Source organism: Ixodes scapularis, unplaced genomic scaffold (assembly GCF_016920785.2).
Source record: "Ixodes scapularis isolate PalLabHiFi unplaced genomic scaffold, ASM1692078v2 PGA_scaffold9__187_contigs__length_104089568, whole genome shotgun sequence".
In the NCBI taxonomy this organism is placed as follows: Eukaryota; Metazoa; Arthropoda; class Arachnida; order Ixodida; family Ixodidae; genus Ixodes; species Ixodes scapularis.
Genome location: NW_024609884.1, coordinates 88,700,197 through 88,719,655, shown reverse-complemented (window position 1 = coordinate 88,719,655; position 19,459 = coordinate 88,700,197). Strand labels below are relative to the sequence as shown.

Sequence of the window (19,459 nt, the reverse complement as noted above, 5' to 3'; positions counted from 1 at the left end):
TTAGAACAGAGCACCTTGGAACCTCCTAATATTTTTTACAACCAGAGGATACACTGGCGCCATCTATTGGGTAGCAGTGTAAATTTGGCAGTCCGGCATATTTTCTTTCTCTCGCGCATTATCCTTTCTTTCTTGGCTTGAAAACCTTTTGTCAACGTTATAAACGAGCCTTTCTCATAGGTATCACGCACATTTGGCCTCGGAAATCCCGCAAAACCTTCGCTCTTGTGAAATGCAGTTCCAGGGTCACCGCATAGATGGCGCCAGTGTGCCAGTGTGTTCTCTCATCCTAAGAAATTTTAAGAGGTTTCAACAGGTCTCGTCTCTCTCGGTCACACTCGGTTGCAAGTGTGTAAATGGGCCTTCACAGTCCGTTTAATTTTGAAACTCTTACTACAATGTAGATACACACATTCACAAAGTTTCTATTTATTTTCAAATACAGTTGGCATGCGTGCATGATCCCACTTTGAATGTATACTTTTCTTCCAAGCACGCTATTGCGATATTCATACTTTTTTAAGTGTTTATGTGGCGGGTTACCCCGTTGAGTGCGCTTCTTACCGCGCACCGATGTAATGCAGAGAAGCAAAATTCGCGGAGCTCGCTTCCAAAGGTAGTGCTTCTCTGCAGTGCACCGGTGCTCGGTAAGAAGCGCACTCAACAGGGTATCCCGCCGCAATCAACACTTCGAAAAATGTGAATAGTGCAGTTCTTCTCGAAGCGAATATTGAATAGTGTATTATTCTAAACTACTATTTGAAATTTCGACTATTCGCACAACCCTAATAAAGTCGCATAATTGCGATATAGAGTACTGATAATGATTTCGTTCTGTGACAACATAGAAAGAAAAATGTTCGCAATAAAACACAACAATAAAAAAAACTACAACGTCCCAAAACAGTCAGGGCACTCTTTCCATATCAAGGTGAGCAACTAGCGTCACTACGAGTATTGAGATATTTGACTATCAAAAATATAAAAAAAAAATTGTTATATTTCCGTGTTTTTTTTTCATTTACATTAGCGTGTTATTTTTGTTACATATACAATATTTTCCCAGAAGTTTAACAACTATGCCCTGTTTCATCATAAGTAAAAGCACAATAAAAAATATGAAGACAAAGAAAAACAAAAAAACGCGAACACATTAAAGATTTAATGCCACGTCGTATTCACTAATTTGGTTTAGCCGATGATAGCATAGACACAAAAAATAATGAATTGCATTACTGTGAAATCGTGGCGCTGCATGATTGGCAATTCATCGGCCCGTAGTGTTGACTGTGCCCTCATCTAAGCTAAAGCAAAGTCAAAATTCAGATCTTCGGGTCAAATCAAGGGAGAGCATATTGACCCAGCAAATTAAACAGCGTGTTAATTTCTTGACCAACTGGAGATCTTTTGTCGTGCAACCGAAATCTCAATTGCCATGGGTGTCTTCTCAGTAACAGGCCACGTTCAGACTGCGGGCACCTTGGACGGGATTAAAACCCTCGAAAGCGGGACCCGTAGGCCAGCGCTTTGCCTCGGAGCCACCGAGATTTTTCTTATATATTATTTCCGGTTAAAAGCCACCGAGAAGGCTATGAAACAAATTATAGTCGCACCATTCCGACAAGCCGTAATGCGATTGCGGAAATAATTTCTGCAATTAAAAAAAAGATAACCGAATTGGCAAACATGGTGGAACTGCAACCGACGGAATCCCTTTCATGGCGTCAATTTCGTTTAGGCATACCGATGCACAAAAGAAATGCGCACAAAAGCAGTTGTAATCCACTCGCAGCCTCGCGCTTGCTGTTTTTGCATCTCTGGCTCGCTCAGTGCGGGCATCCAGGCACCTGACATCCACACATCTAGTGACATTTCTGTCTCACGTGGCGTTCCAAGCGGCACAACGACAAATTCAAATCAAGCTATTCTTGAACAAATATCGCCATCTGCATTCAATATTAGAAAACGGTAACTTGCCGAAACTGAATGGGAAAAGTTTGTGATTGAATACCATACTTCACATGTAATCATCGAAATGCAGTTTCTGGAAAATATAATATCAAAAGATGCTTCATAATATAATGTCTCGTTATTTTCGTTAGCTGACATGATTCTGTTTTTATAGCACAAGAAATAACACTATTTGAAACTTAAATTTTTTTTTTTTTAAATGCACATCCTCTGTGCAGTTAATTGCTTACTTTTATATGCCACTATATCCAACAGACTGTTCACGTAAATTATTGTGGACATTGCAATATTCTAAGTCAAGAAAACAATTGTTCAATATCAGAAAATGTGGTTTATTAAAAGTTAAAATAATAAACTAACAACTAAAACTAAATGTAATATTGAAACATTAATGCATACCTAAAAACAGTTATTTCATTTAACATTAACTTGACGAGTGTAGAATACATAGAAAGAAAGTTATAAACCGCCAAAAATGAAGCAAAACAGCATACATGGTGGGGCTGCACCTTAAAAGGAGCGAGTTGGTATATTTTATTACACTTTTTTAAAGGAGCTGTGCAACAATTTCAGTGCTTTGCTTAAATAATTTGGTTGCAGGAGTCACAAATAAACAGTGAAAATTTCACTCAGTTATTGTAAAGAATTAAAACAAAAATGTTTTCCCCTGGTGCATTCCCCTTAAATTTCTGCGTTCAAATGCTTATCTTGGTCTATTTTATCTAGTGCTTCGTTTCTCAGTTATCTTAATTCGTTAAATTCTTGCCCTCGAGGCTGTAACAGGCACCCTAATCCGGCCTCTTACTGTCATGTATCAACCCCTGCCTTAAAGCGGTCGATATATGTCAAATTAATTTAATGGGTTTCAAGCAAACAAGGCGAGTATTTTAGAGCGGTAAGCCTCAGCTGATGGACGTCTGAGAAGGGCCCTCCTGTGACCTTGTTTGTGTGCCAGCATAATTAAAGTTGCACACAAAAGGACAGGAACTGAGGAAAGAAACAGGTAGACGATACACAGGCGCACACTCACAACTCACATGTACTGGAAGGGAAGAAAGAAGTGCAATCGGCTTGTGTGCCAAGTTCCCCGTTCTATAGAAGATAGGGTTGTCCCATGTATGAGGGCATTTTCAAAGTTCCTATCAGAGCTAAGGATGAGGTTCACATATTGTAACCGGAGTTTATGGAGTGCATAGAAACACGGTACCGGTTGTCTTTTGGCACCCACATTTGACTGGCTGGCTAGCTTCAGCTACTGTAGTACTTCACCTCCCCAGCCTGCCAATTTCGAGTGTAAATGCACCTGTACGGAAGGGGAGCGTCGAGCGGCTCAGGTAAATGGTGAGAAGGCCGAAACAGACAATAATATATGGCAAAGAATGTGCATGCATTAACAGAGGAAACCTTCCGTTTTATTACAATCATAATATAAAGTAAAAGCAATCTAGACAACCAACGAAACCAAGGTTCCTTGCTATATTATGGGTTATATGCCGGGTAGAGCCTGCTAATATCTTCCCCATCCATAGTGGTCTGTGAGTATTTCGTAATTATTTTAATGTTACACACGCTACTATGACAAATAAAAATGCTATTTTAGGAATTTATCTCATTACATCTTAATCACATCAATAGTCACCCTTTCATACGACAGATGCAAGCTCCCCATGACAGCACTGTGCTGAACCTTTTGCTCACATTTGCCAAGAGCTCTAACAAAAGCGAAACCACACAGGGTCCTGGGTTGAATGGAAACCACGGTGTCTAGCAAATTATTATCTTGATTTTCCCTGACTTTTACAGGTTTTCCCTGACAATATCAGGTGAAATTCCCTGACCACTGTAGAGGCGGTTAAATATACAACACCATTACAACATAACGCATTGAGCACTGGACACTGTGAGGATCATTTTGCACGGGCTCAATCCAACTTGCATATTCCAAAATATTCGGGTTCGTCCAGTCCGGATTAGACGAGCAGTTTCTTGCCGCCGACATCGTCGGCGAAGAGGCCACTTCCAGAAAAGAAACACGATGAAAACATGACGCTCAACCACACACGTCAATAAGCGAATGGCAGCATGGCCGCATGGCATGGCCGCCAGATGCACATTTTCGGATACTTTCGGCTTAGGGCCTGGATTGGATTGGGTTCTGTAGCTTTCCAATTTGTTACTACATCTAGTAGCTATCACTGGATCTAGCCTAATGTCGCGCCCTCAATCCACACCAATCCAATCCAAGGCTTGGACTGGACTTGTCGGCTGTTCCCTTTACATTGTGTAGCAGACTCTACATCGGGTAACCAGAGCCCGCGCTCCGCTCTAAGCAGAATTTATTGCCCATTTTTTAGCCCCCAAAGTCCTTAAGTCTTTGCGCAGGGCACTTGATGGTGTTTCCGGCTCATTTTCCCTGACTGCGCTCGCTTTTTGACAATATCCCTGACAATTCCCCGATTTTTACCGGTAATTAAAATTTCCCTGACGATTCCCGGTCTTCTTGCTCGCTAAACACTCTGGAAAATACACATAAAAAAAAACTTTCTACATATAAACTATAAAAATATGCCGAATTCAAAAAAAAACTATGGTATATATATATATATACCGTAGAATACCGGGCATCCACCCTTTCCACACTAAGCGCCCATTACCAAATTTGTAAGATCTGAGAAAATACGCACAGTACATTTATATGTAAAATTGATGACCAGACAAACGCCTATCCCCCCATTTTTTGCGATTATCTCCAAAGTTTGAGTGGGCACTTGCCCGATATCTTACGGTGTGTGTGTGTGTATATATATATATATAAAAAGAAGCTGAAAATGTAAAACCTTACTTGGAAATGATTATGATCGACCTGGATGCGAGACTCTGAATCGACATAACTAAAAAATGTGCACTTTCTGAGTGCAGTATACCGTATTTATTTGAATATAAGGCGAGGTTTTTTTCTAAATTCCATAGTCTCAAAGTCATACCCCGCCTTATATTCGAAGCTCAGTATAGCAATATGACGATTATTTTTTCATTTTCTTGGGTCCTTCAACTGCCCCCTCGCCTTATAATCGTGACCGCCTTACATTCGAATAAATACGGTAAACAGTTTTTTTTTTTAAGCTTTACATATTTGTATAAAAGAAAACGTGAAAGCTACACTTATGCAGTTTGTGCAGGCGCGTTATACGACCAGGGGACAACCCCTGGCAGCAAAACGTATAACATGGGAGACGTGCAACACATGTGCGCCACACCTCCCCCCATCCTACGAGGGAGCCGAGAGGGTGGCTTCACGCCGCGACCACCGGGGAGCAGGACTACAGGCTCAACGATGCACTCCGATAAGAAACCGAAACCTACAGACGCATCGAAACTGAGCGTTTTTTCAAAACGCCGTAAAATGCTGCCCGTCTTATATTTTCCTACAAACAGTTCATATAGTGGTTCTTAATAACGCTCAGCAAGTTTCTAATTGGAACCATATGCTTATTTTCACTAATTAAAAAGTTAACTAAAAATTATACTTAATCAGCTGACTGCTCGTTACGATTATCCTCCTATACTATGTTCTCCTGGCAGTATAACTCACCTGCACAAACCGCATAGGTGTAGCTTTCACGGCTTTTTTTTAACACAAACCTGTAAAGCTTAAAAAAACACATCCGTATATGCTCTTGTGACTTATAAAGAAAAACAAATGTTCTAAAATTGTATTTTTGCTCAAATACTTCCTTTTTAAGATGGGAAAAACCGGTAATCGTGCGTTCACACTGACTGTGTTGAGCTTTGTACACTTCGATATAAGGGAGTCAGTGAAAGAATCGGAGTCAATTCGAGCTTGTCATTTTTCTAAATGAAATCAGCTGAGCCAATAATCAGTACCTGCCCACTCCAACACAAACTGACTTGAAATACTATCGACCAGAGAGCACGCCTTGTCATTTTTCCAGTGGCTACAATGATAGCTCCAACAGCAAATGGGACGCACCTCTTCATACTTTCGCAGCTCCTCAACCCAGAACTTGGCCTTTTGGAAGCTCTCCCTGTCAATGAGGTCAAAGCAGACGACGGCTGCGCCGGCACTCCGGTAATAAATCCGGCTCATGGCTTCGTACCGCTCACTTCCAGCAGTGTCCTGGTGTAAAGAACCACTTTTTAGCATACAAGAAATGCGGCTCATGAAACACTCATGCTGGAAAACTGCCATCTAGCTCAGCCACCAGTGTTGCAGAGAATACAGCTGCAGCCATGCTGTTTAGGCAAACATCAATCAATGCAGAAGATTCTTTTTAATTATTTAAGGGTTTACAAGATTGACGCGGGAGATTTTCAATAAGCCTCAAGGTGCAACCAGATCAAACCCGAGTTCTTCCCAGCCGGATGCCACATGGTATACCGCTGAGGGCATGTGCTAAAAGAGCAGCTACAATGTGTTGCCTTTACATTTTAGCCACAACCCTAACAGTGGAATCATTTGTCAGAAAATGATTTGTACTAGTACGAGAAAAAGCTGCAGCAAGACAACTCCCTGTCCAGTGCTCAACGAAATTAAATGGACCAGTGGGGCGCGTAACCTCGCCGAGTAACTGCGTATGCTCCGCTGGTCCATTTCGTTTCACTGAGCACTGTACACAATAATTTCCCATAAGGCAACACTAGGAAGGTATGCTGCAAATCTAGTGTTCCGCTTTTGCACTTCAATTTGCTTTTCGGTCTGCCCTGAATTTTTTTTTTTTTGCCTAGATACCAATATTTGCTATTGCGTCAATCAAAGATGTCGATGGCCCTTTTAAGGGAACACACAAATCGGTTTCTTAACGTATCGAGCTAAGATATGGCAAGGATGTGGCCAAAGATGGTGCGCTTTGTTTAACAAAATTTCAGAGTAAAAAATTAACACTGTGAATTTGCTACCTACAGTGACCGTCTGATAAAAAAAAAGGGTGTCTAATTGGTGCAACAACCAACAGATACCGGCAGCTGTTGACATTTAGCCAAAATAGCCTGGCAAAGACTCTTCCTCATTGATTTAATGCCCACTCAGTGTTTTATTAGTAAAAAAAATAACAAAATCGTGCACTGCACTGAAAGAGTTGCATTTGAGACTCAAAAATATTGTCTGCAATCGGAGATCAATGTCTGCACCCTCACTCTTACCTGCCTCCATCTGCCAGCTGTTGAGCCAACAAGACACTTTTTTCTAGCAAGCAGTGACCGTAGGTAGCAAATTCACACTCTTCATTCTTGGAAATTCTGATACACAAAATGCACCATCTTTGGCCACCTCTGTACAAAGTTTTAGCTCAATACGTCAAGAAACTGATTTATGCGGTCCCTTCAAAGGGCAAATGATCCCTTAGACTCACGAGTTAGATGGCATATGTTGAGAGAGCACTGAACATTTGCGGGTAATCCATCAATTTCCACAACGAAACACGTAGTTGCTCACACCACGTGTGGGCACTGCACATGCATACAGACAGGGTTGTAAAATACCTAGGTACAAGTAACTGGAAATCGGTATTAGGTACTTTTGTTTAACGAAGGTACAAAACTAGGTACTATAGTTTCTCGGTATCTGTATCTGTATCTTAGGTACATTTTCCAGTAACTTGTAACTAAGTGAAGTTACTTTTTACAGGGACTATTCTGTTAACTTCATCAAAATGATAGAAACTATAAATCTTGAAGTATTTTCACACTACCATGTGCCGTGATTAACGTTGAATTGGGTACGACCTGGAAGGCACTGACTTGATCGAACAACGTTTTAGCGATTGAAGCCCGCCCATGATATCATTGAACGACACTTCAGCGAATGGCGGTGTTCATCTGAGCGAATGGTGCATTAGGGATGCCGTTCTAGCGACACCAATCTATCGAATCGACTTCATTGTGTGTTTGAAGCTCCTCTGACAGCTATACAAGGGAGGAGATAACTTGAAAGATGTGTGCAGTTTCTGTTGTCTGTGTCTTGTCCTAATGGTAGCTCTCTTCTGCCATAAATACAATATAAAATATAATTGAAAAAAAAATCATATTTACAATCGAGAGCAATGTAACATTGCATATATAATACAGTAAATCTCAATAAATCTGAACTCTAAAACTGAAATTTAATACAATACTCAATAAATCTGGCTCAAATTTTGCAGTTATTAAACAGAAAAAGTTCCAAAAGAAAAAAAAGCTTTATTTTCTTTCGACTAACGAGAGAAAAAAAGAAAAAACGAGGAAGCTTTCGCTCGTCGTCGCGAAGGTTAGGTGCATATGCACTCGACTCATGCGTTTCTTCATGCAGCCAACATCTTCTGGGCCCGTCGAAGTCAGCACTGGCTCCGAGGACAAGAACGTCAACAAGCGAGTTTTGGAGGATTCGGCGTGACCACAACTGCATAACATCAAAGTTCAGTTCCCTACCAAAAGAACTCTCCAGCCACCGCCATTCTGCCACTGTTGCGACCCCTATCAACCAGAAATTTCTGCCACCCGCCTGGGCTGTGGAAACCCGGTCAGTGCGCCTCTCCACCTGTGTTGTGCATTCGGAGCTCACCGGCCTTTCTTCAAAGTTTGCACTTTATTGGCCTATTCAGGATGCTTATCCCTTTTGTGTTACCTTTCACTGTGATGTGAGAACCAGGGAATACCAGGGCTCATTGCCTGCTCTACCTTCACGGGAAACGAAGGAAGAGAGCAAACGTTTAAGAACAGCTTGCGACGCGGGTCGTTCCACATTCTTTGAGGATTATCTCCGCCAAGAAAATCTCCGGAAAGCCTTTACGGTCTTTGCGAAAAATAGCAGATCAGGTGAGGGGTAGCGGACGAAACAGAAACGTCCGTTCCTTGCTTCGGTGCTGTGCAAAAAAACAAGTTCTCAAAACGTGCCCTAAAACAAATCCGGATTCCATCCTATCGTACAGAGTAAGATTGCGGAAATTAAAACCGGTTTTTCGGCCCGCATAAATGAACTATGCATCACAGAAAGCTGAAACTCCGTGAGAGTTTGAGCACATGACAATACCTGGATCAAAAGATAAGAAAGAAAAACAACATTTCTCCGTGAGCCGACGTCCACTTAAGTTTAATAATCATCAAACCAAAATTTTAGATTGGGACACCTGTAGCCTTTATTTCAGTAAAAAAAAACTTCTCAGCAAGAGGCACCCACAATCTCAAATTTCGTTTTGATGAACATTAGGCTTAGGTGGACGTCGCCCACTAGAGAAATTTAGTTTTTCTTTTGTATCTTCTGATCCAAGTAACGTCATTGCTCAATCTTTCACATTATATCTCCACTGTTAGCATCACATTCTCACGGAATTTTAGCTTTCTGCCATGCATAGTTAATTTATATGGGCTAAAATATCAAGTTTCATTTTCTCAATCCCTGTAGATCGGATATGCAGTGTTATTTGAGATCTTTCACAAATAAAACCTGTTTGGATAATGCAGCACCGTAGGGTATGCACAATGTTGTTTGATTGATGAGACTTGCTGAATTTTATGTGAGCGGGGGAATGCCAATTCCTTTCAGTTATCCTGTGTGGTTAAATATTTACGACAGTTCAGACCTTTGTAGAGTGACATGGCCAAGTGTTTGGATTGGAAAAAGTCTGCGTAAAATAAAACAAACATTCCAGTTGCACCTGTTCTGTCGCACATAAGCTTCCCAAATAAGCTTTTATTTGTTCGGATTTGTTCCCAAGGGTGACAAAATGCTTTCTCAAAGGCCCAGAAAAAATCTATTCGCCATAAAACACAAAACAAACAGCAATTTAGACACCACTAGTGTCTATAATTGCACCTACGCAGGCGGCAACAGCCCATCGCAGTCGACAACACTGACATACACTAAAACCAGCAACACACGCTGTAAATTGTTTGGTTTGAGACAGCCGCAGGAAAGATCTAGAGGATGTCACTGATACCGAGGCTGGCTGTAAAAGAAGTCAGAAAACTAAGCGCCCTCACATTGCACACACAAAGATTCATCCTAAGTGAACTTTAAAGGGGCACTGACACCCCAAAGGTCGTATTTATTTTTATTGTCTAAAACGATGCAAGTTGTAGTCATAGACACGCAAAAAAAAAACGCATCGCGAAAAAAAATTTTCCCGCGCGCGCGCGCGCCTTTTTATTTTTGGCGTTTGATTTTCCCGCCTCTCGCCTCCTCGCTTCTTTTGATCGGTGACGTCAAGAATCAGGAAATTTAGAAGCTTTGTAGGCGACATCTCTATAACATTTAATTACGGCAATCCTAAAACATGTTTTTTAACGCAATTGCGAACGCAGTACGGCCCTTCTTTTTGAAATACCAAAAATCGGGAGTTCGTTGTGGTGCCGTCTCCTGGATTTGTATCCTCCAACGGAAAACAGGCGACACCGCTCAAAACCGGTCCGCCGGCGTTCGCTTGCGCTCGCTCCTTTCCTCCTCGCTTTGGGTCGCCATGGCAACATGGGCAACAGCAGGGAGTGGTGAAAGGAAGTGGACTCTCAGGTCTCCTCAATTTTTGACGTCAAGGCACCGGCGCCGATCGCGCGGGAACTTCGAATTCGGCATTTGGAAATTGTTTTTTTACTTCACGAATACTGAATTCCCAAATCTCAAATTTTGAGGGTAATGTCCCGGCATCGTTCTCAATCGTTTCGGATAATAAAAAAAAATATGATTTTGATGTGTCAGTGCCCCTTTAATAAAAAAAATTTATATTGTTAAATTTTAAGGCGTAGCTTCGTTCCTATAATAAACGAGAACATCCCTAAAAAATTGAAATGATGGACATTGGTGTAGATAACCGAATTGAGCACAGAGCTGTTTAATGCTCCTGTTGAAAGGTGCAATCTAGCTTCCCTCTAAACTTAATCATATATGGTGAGATAAAAACCAAAACAAAACAAAAAAATCAAAACAAACGCAATTGTGCAGATCTACCACGAACGCCCATCCATGTCGTCTGCTTTCAAGGAGATGTGTCACCTGACGACAGAAGCACCAAACCCGACTCTCAGCCTGACTTGGTCATCCGCATCTGTCGTTAAAATTTTCAGGGATACTGTTCTCATTTTTTTGCAGGGATGAAGTCATGCTTTGGTCAAATTCAATGGTAAAATAAAACTTTTTATCGAAATTTGAATTCAAAGCATGGAGGTATTGATTTTTCTGGCGAATTTTACAGCCAGCCTCGGTATCAATGCCACTCTGCATGTCTAAAAAAAACACTAAATAAAAAAATATTTGAAGTACCTATAGTCGGTGACAGGTCACGAACGAAGTGGAAGCTCCTCCCATCCCTTTCCACTTCAGAGGAGCGAACAGTGGAGAGGAGGTTGTCTCCTCTTTGCCGTTCGCTCTACTAAAGTGGAAAGAGGCGTGGGGAGCTTCCACTTTGTTTTTGACCTGTCACCAACTATAGGTGGAAGATGTATTTCATATAGCCATAAATGTTCCACGAAAAAAAAAAATATTTTTGCAGCAACATTTACGCCACGAGAAGCAATTTAGGTGGAGGTAGCCCTGCTCTAGGCCCCACCCATTAGCAAAAGGTACTTAGCTAGCTAAGCACTGCTTCTCAGCTCTCATTGGCTGGAGAGATGATTGATGTGTGGAATGTTAGTTGTAAAATTGTTTCTCCGTGCCGTTATTGACTTTTGTTTGACATATTTTTATGCTTGAGAAACAGACAATCTAGACAGTCACTATTGTTTTCTAATATATCACCAGATCACCACTACTGGTTTGATTTCAAACGATAGCAAACATGGCTGCCGGCATATCCCGGTTCATTTATGCTCGAAGTGGCATGGTGTGAAGTGTCTCTTGTGTATTTCAGTATTGTGTGCAAGCATGCAGGGCACGAAAGCGTCTCATACTCCACATGCACATGCAGGGTCTACGCCGAGCCTCCTCAAGTGAAACCCCACTTGCTATTGTGCCTTGTTTTTGTTTTAAGAACCTGAGTTCTCTCTCACCCAGTATTTAACAATACTTGTCAGTTACAATTGGACGGCTTTCTCATTTATAAATGATGATCAAGGACACCATCTACTTCGTGCCTCACTGCGAGAGGCTATAAGACAGCGGGGCAAGGATTTAAAGGGTCATTATTTTCAGCTCTTAAAGATCCTAATCTTTTGTGGCAATAATTGTGCTTTCACCAGGGGACAAAGAACTTTTAGAAAAAAAATTAATCATAAGACATTTTACCCACATGAGCAACGGAGACATTATTGATAACTTACCAAAGATGCGGTCCCCTCCATCCTGCTAAACGCTCTTCCTCACAATAAGATCCCCGCTAAAGGAAAGGGTAGAAATTTTACGAGGAATCACACGCCTAAACATGACACGGCTGCCGCCACCTCGCAACGTGCAGGTACTTCATCGCCATACTCTTTGTATAAAAGCAGATCTACCCTCGAAGAAACTGCGGCATCCTCTAGCGAAGAGACAGAGAACACATTGGTCGCAATTTTGAACAAGTATGCCAGTCCAAATAAGTACTGGGTACTGGGTACTGGGCCAGAATCGGAAGCGAGTGTTGCTTTCTCTGTCTGTTCAAGAGATGATTGGCCAGAATGCTACACTTAAGGGGGGACATGGGCCTAAATTTTAAATTTTTTTTAAAAAATTCATTTTTTAATTTTGAGGTTTTCAGTTTTAGAAACTAATTATACACCCTTACACCAAATTTGATGACCATACGCCAAATAGTTGTGTTGATATATAATATTTTCAACACATTGTGAGGCAGTAACAAAGTAAAGGAGTTCAATGTTTGAATGCATTTTTCTCAGTTCCACTTTTTGCTGCAAATTTCATACGAAGGAATCTTTTGTTCGAAGGTGAAAGTATTCTGTTACCACAATCAAGATGTTTCTGAACTGAAATTTACTCAGGAATCGGGCTATCTACTTTATTTTGTTTTAAGTTAAAGTTCTTAGTGAGAAAAAACTAAGTTTTTAAAAATTGACAGATGACAGATATGCATCTCATAGTTTGAGGTAATAACTCTTCCTGAAATATTTACATTTAAGTTATTAAATCTAGATAGCCCGAGGTCCCATATCCCCCACTTTATATTCAAGCAGTCAAAATGGTGCTTTATAGCTTGATTTGCATATCATAGATTTCTTAATGAAAAGTGACACATCACCTTCTGCAGGTATGTAAATTTGCCCTAGAGAGCTGAAAGTTTGCACAGTACACCTACATCTGAAGCTAAATCTCTCCTGCAAATTTCATTCCGATCACTTGAGTAGTTCAAAAGTTTGACCTCTAGCCAGTGTCCCCCCTTAACAAAGTTGACTTCAAAGTGTGCAGCTCCACTATTCACACCACTTTTTCCTCTGTCCAAGTAACTGTGGTGCATTGCACACCAGTGCCAAGGCCAATTCTATCCTCCGAATAGCAAATATGTTCATCTCTTGCATGGGTATTGAAGCTATACAACGGTACGGGCTGCTTCCCACCAAGGTGGCGCAAAAACCACAGAAGTAGCCAATTCAGCTTGAGATGTGCTGGCCTCACTCCATCATAAATTCCTCAAATAAACAAACTTGGTCTAAAGCTAAAAATAAAAAAAAAGTTGGAACAAAAATATTGTTGCCATGCTTTGGTGTGAAAAGCACGCCACAATGCCTGCGCAAGGATGCAAAGTTAGTTTTAATTTTTCTTTTCATATTCACTTCAATGTGACCTCTCAGACTTTAGTACATTGGCTGGAATTGTTAATTACATCCTTGAGTAAACTGCCAAATTTCTGTGCCAAAGGGGGATTTTTGAAACCTGCGAAACTGCAGTGTTTTCCCAACCCATCTGCAAAAAGCAACCGGGACCCTCATGTGTGGTGCCATCATACAGATTCATAAACAAGTGGCATGCATTCTATTTTCTGCTCGGCACACCTCCCCTTACCATATCTGTGGTGAGTAATTCCATACACCACATAGCTCGTGGTTTTGTTCAAAGAAGTTTTTGTAAAATGAGCGTTGAAGGAAACTATTAAGACTGCTTCAGTACGGAACTATAAGTCGGCCCTTGACGACACTTGATGCAGCAACAAAGACATTTTTTGAGGGTGTAAACAAAAAAAGGAAGGGAAGCATTTTGTTGACTGACAGCATGCACGTATGAATTTTGCGAGGGTTCAAAGGGTTCAGTCGGGGATGAAATGATTAATGAGAGTGAAGGTCGACCGTTTGAACTTTGGCAGACGACATGGTGTGTTTACAAAATGGGGAGAGGGTGCTGGGATGGAGATTTGTATAAAGTAAGTGCGGTGAATAAAATTTCGGAAACCATGTCCGAGACGTGTTTGTCCTCCTTTTTTGCTTCCGTCTCGGGTTCTAGTGGGTATGTCAAATAACAACCAGCTCGCATGCCTAGTAAGCGTGTCTTCAAATAGCTCCTTGAGCTCGTCTGTTTTTATGAGTGCCAGGCGTTTTGAATTCACCGAGATGTCTAGAGAAAGGTCTCCTCAACAGACATACAGTAATATCCGAAGAGATAGCCCACCTAAAAGCAAAAGCAAATCGGGTGAAAATAAAAAGTAAGCTAACTTTCTATGTGCCATAAAAAAAAGTTGAAAAAAAATTTGTTTTACATTTTGCGACCTGTGAATGATTGCAGGGAGGGGCGGCGATGAACCAAAGACGACTGTCTTTCCCAGTCAGCAATGTTCACTTATCTACTGCTGTGGCTAATGCCCGCGTCCCACTAGGGCGACAGACAGAGACAAAAGACAGCGACAAGCCTCAAACCCATGCAGCATGCTCGTGATGGTACCTTTGGCAGGCGTTTAGTCGTTCGGTGCTCGCGAAGTAAGCACGAGCGATTGCAATCCCGCCAAAGATACCCTCGCGTGCATGATGCTCGTGTTTGAGCATAGCCTCCGTTACTCTACAAAGCGTCTCAAATCGCGAAAGACTCTGGTTTGAGGCTTGTCTTTGTCTTTTGTTTCTGTATGTCGCTCTAGTGGGACACGGGTATAAGTAGCACCATTTCCACAGAAATCACCATTGGCCAGAGCCCTGCAACCACAAGAAGTGGGCTTTTTGTGTTTCTGAAAAATAACAAATCCTGCCAAAAATAGGGGAGGGTTATCTTTCACGGGTGGGCCATCTCTCAGAATATTACGGTAGTTTGCAACGAAACAACTGTCGCAAATAGACGCCAGCGCTGTGCGGGTGCTCCTTTTTGTAGCGAGACTGGCATAGGCCTCGTGGTCTACGTCACCCAATTTACTCATTCCGACTTGATTAATTCGTTTGCACGTGTTGATGCTGAATAAATTAAGATGTCAATTTTCGTAAAAGTGGCCCCGTACCTTCGTGAATTGTGCAACCGTTGGGATTGTGACCATGGTATCAGTACTGAGAGGATACCTACACAGGTTAGAATTTGCAAGACTTTTGGCTGAAAGCAAGCGGGCATTCACCACCATATCAGGTTTATCCAGGTAGTTATGTTCCCGTCATTTCACTCCAGAAGGCCTGTAGCTCTCAAGTTTTGAGCAGCACACCTGGCTTGCCAAAGCAAATATTTTAGGTTGCGTTTTAATAGTGCATCACGACGCTCACCCACCTTGCTCACTGACACTATGCAAAACAAAAAACAAAGAAAAGCTGCAAAGAGCGCATACTTATTTTGTTGATTTTTTGCTTTTCAGCCGCTTTTTAGTGCACATCGACAGACAGACGCTAGTATTGGACCATGGCTCGTGCATGATGGAATGCTAGAGCGCTGCTTTCACAATGTGTCTTGCAGGAGTTGCAGATGGTGGTAGAGTGTGTTTTAATAGCAGAAGATCCCGTATGCTGCTGTGCGTCTGCTCGAACGACTAGCAGACGGCAGACTAGATGCAACGGACGTCCAGACAGGAAGACATTAGGGTTGCATACTTGTTCGGCCGAGCAGCCAAGTCAATCCAGTAGTACTGGGCTGGGCTACCGATCTGTGGGCGGACCTTAGAGCAGGCTGTAACCTCCACTTGTATAGACTTTATTTAGATTTGCCTGCTTAGTGTCGGACGTTGCGCCAACCTTCCTCCGTAGCCTCAAACATGACGACTTATGTTTGAGGTTATGGGCAGAGCCAACGTCACCTAGACAGAAGACCCCTGCATGGTCTCCTCTCCCTCAATGAAACGCCATCATAGTCAGATCGTGCTAACTCGGCTATTAGGCCCGAGCCAGACTTTCGACGCACTGATGGGACACGAGTCCCAGTCGAACACTGGTACAGCACTCGTGCCCAACCTCACGCCTCGATCGATCTGACCGTGATGAGGCGTGCGGAGGCCTTCTGTCTAGGTGGTGTTGGCAGAGCACTGCTCTGCCAACACCACCTAGTGATGCCGCACTACTGGTGTGTCTCGCTGCACAATAAATAGAGAAATAAGGAACCAACCGAAATAAATATACGCGCACTGCGTTAATTTTTTTTTTTTTTTTTTTTTTTTTTTTTTTCAGTCTGAAGTTTTTACAGCGAATCTTGGAATAATCATAGCATTTTTCTGGGATTATCCGAGTGGCGAAATGGCAGAGCTCGCACCATCTGCTTCTACCGCGAGCTCTGTCAAATTCTCTTGATATATGAAGCTCCCCATTAGGGAGCTTACTGTCTCCAAGAGGGAGAGCTTACCGTCTCCAACAAACTAAATGGCAGATGCCCAGAATACAAACTATGGTGAACAGAAACTAGAATATCGACTAACCAGTATTTTTAACTGGATAAAAGCGCCGAAGGACAGGCACAAAGTGAAGGAGGTAACGACCACACAAAGCGCACTTGCAACTGAAAGTTTATTAGAAACACACAGACTTAAATACTTTAATAAAACCAAGTCACTTCCAGCCACCCCACTCTCTCTCTAAAAAAAACATTTCGTTATCTAACAATGCCAAAGACGGCTCACTGATACATTTATCGGCGCCCCTTGTTTTGACGACAAACGCTTCATGAATTTCCCTAGTTGTTTTTCCGCCGTGTCGTCCCAGGATAGTTGTGTTTGAAAACAAGGCAGTGCACGGGCATCGATCACAATGCACGGTCAGATTTCCAAGTAACACCTTTTGGCGGGCTAGTTGGTTCATTTCCAGATGGCGCCCGTTTGATAGCTGCTACGTCTCCTCTAGCACGGTCATTTACGCAGCGGCCTGTTCACCCTACGTAGGTAAGCCTGCAGGATAGTGGAATGTCGTAGACGACAGAGGTTGTACATTCCAAAACCTTATCTTTGTATTTCTTTTTGCATTCATCACTATCCCTGTCTGAAGCATTGATTCCTTTGCACAATGACGAAAGCTTATCTGGGGCCGAAAAACAACCGGAACGTTGTAACGCCCCACAACTTTTTCCAAATTGTAGGAGATAGCATGAACAGGGTTGGAACTGGGCAAAGCAGCTTTGGAGCAATGTTGGTAGCATAAAAAAACTGCAGTTTGGAGCAGGCTGGGAGCAGCCAAAACGAGGTCTTGGAGCAAGTTGGGGGCAGCATACGAGTTTTAAGGATGTTAAAATAGAGGCTGGATGTCACCTGGTTTTCAAAACTAAAGAAAATATGGCATGCAGATAATTCCATGTGAACTTAACAATAGTTTCAATAAACTTTTTAGTTGCAAATATTTTCCCCAAAATTCCATGCAAATTACACAAAACATATGAAGCAAAACTGCACATGACAGTGTGACACATAATAAAACTGACTTGCAAAAAGCTAGATGTAAACAGGTAAAACAGCTTGCTTTGATCAGCATTCACTAGTGAGGTGTACCAAAGAATAAAATGCAGGTACGAAAATAGTCTTTCATTTTTCAGTGACTAGAATAACATAATAAATGTCCTCGCACGTATAAATCTATTGGGACTTCATCAATTGCTCACGGATTTACTTCACTTTTTCGAGATTGTGAGCAAATTTTGCATCAGCCTCTACTAACAGCACTTGTCCAGACTCAATCTTCTCCATCGCCTTTTTTTTTTTTTTTTGAGACTCGATTCAATTAACGATTGTGCATGCGCAAGCATAGTCCGCAAACAAATAATGCGCTGTTCAAGTTGTCGCCCTTCATCCTGAAGACAAGCTCTCTTCATCCTCACTATCCCCGCATCACTGCTCTTCCTCTTCTGTCTCTGGTCGTCTTGCCTTTCGACCTCCAGCCTTTCTGTGTAAACTTTGAGACTTCTCCACAGCTTGCAGCAAGTCTGCTGTCAAAGGCACTTTCGTGACATCACTGCCAAATCGCTCAAGTTAGCTCTTGACTTTGCGCATACCGTCTTCAAAGCGCAATCAGCGCAATCAGGGTCTGGCAGCTCGTCTGTTGCTCCGTCATACACCTCACTGCTTGCTCGATTTTATTCCCAAGTTTTCTGCGCGGGGCCGCGGGGCGGGCCAACGCGGGATTGCAACAGTCACACGTTTGCTCCACTATTTAGATCTTCAGATGAAGTGACTCCAGGACTTCAGAAAAGCATGGTGAGCATGCAGCCATTGCAGCTAACATTGGTGGTGGCAGCAACCATCACATACAGATTTCCAGATTCAGATTTGAGCTGGAAGTTCCGGTGTCAATGTTGCAAACAGAAACTGCGAGACGGCTAATTTCGACGAGGCTCGTTTATATTTTCGGTTTGGGCGCACCTTGGTGCAATATTTTTCTTATTTATACCTTTGTATCAGTGTGGCACATGAAAGGTCATCAGGCGAACAGTGGCACAATTGGCACAGCAGTTCCATCCCTGCATGAAGGTAAGGGATGATGGCTGGTCTTATTTTTTGCCGTTGATGAACTTTTTGTGGAAGACCTCTGTACTTCCTTTTCAGACCATCTGCCGCATCAATCAGGGACTTCTGCAGAAAACTCACACGTAATAGGCAATCGACCTGTAACAGGATGCTCCTGCCCATTTCATGGTGACATGATTTCTTCAACGCAGCTCCAAGGCAGAACGTAGCAATACCTTTTTTTACTAGTTTTGAATGGTCAGTTTTACTCGTTTTCAATGGAAGTCATACCGTAGCACACATTTTTTGGAGCAGGGCTCATAAGTCCAACAGGTGAGATTGCCTAAAAACGCGAGTTTTAAATCTAGACACTACAAACATTCCCCCAAGGTTCTCTCATGCGTAAACCTCAAACCATGGAAGCAGGCCGCAAAAACACCCATCAATTCAACTACATTGTTTTCAGTGAGCTCCTTAGGTGGAAGGACACTTGCCCAAACAAACAGGGAAAGCTTCTTGACCTTGTACTAACATCTTCTACAGATGTCCATGTCCAGAGGGCACCTGCTCTACTAACAAGAATAGACAGCTATCATCCTCCTCTAGAGATCATGTTTTCAATGAAAGATGTGAGGCAAATGACTCCTGCACAAACTAGGTTCTCATTTGAATGTGGGGACTACCTTGGCCTTCACGAGTTTCCAAGGCACTATGACTGGACAGGTGTGCTCAGTGATCACACTGCAGAATCAGCCACAGCC

At 42.3% G+C, this 19,459-nt stretch overlaps 1 protein-coding gene across 3 annotated transcripts in view; it reads right to left on the bottom strand.

Moving 5' to 3' along the window:
* Positions 1-19,459, bottom strand: part of LOC8052455 (ras-related protein Rab-24) — a 71,117-nt gene that overhangs the window by 27,654 nt on the left and 24,004 nt on the right. For all 3 annotated transcript variants that reach the window (XM_029989116.4, XM_029989117.4, XM_029989115.3), the window contains exon 4: positions 5,963-6,109. In XM_029989116.4, the coding sequence (XP_029844976.1) occupies positions 5,963-6,109 (147 nt within the window). The remainder of the gene's footprint in view (positions 1-5,962; positions 6,110-19,459) is intronic.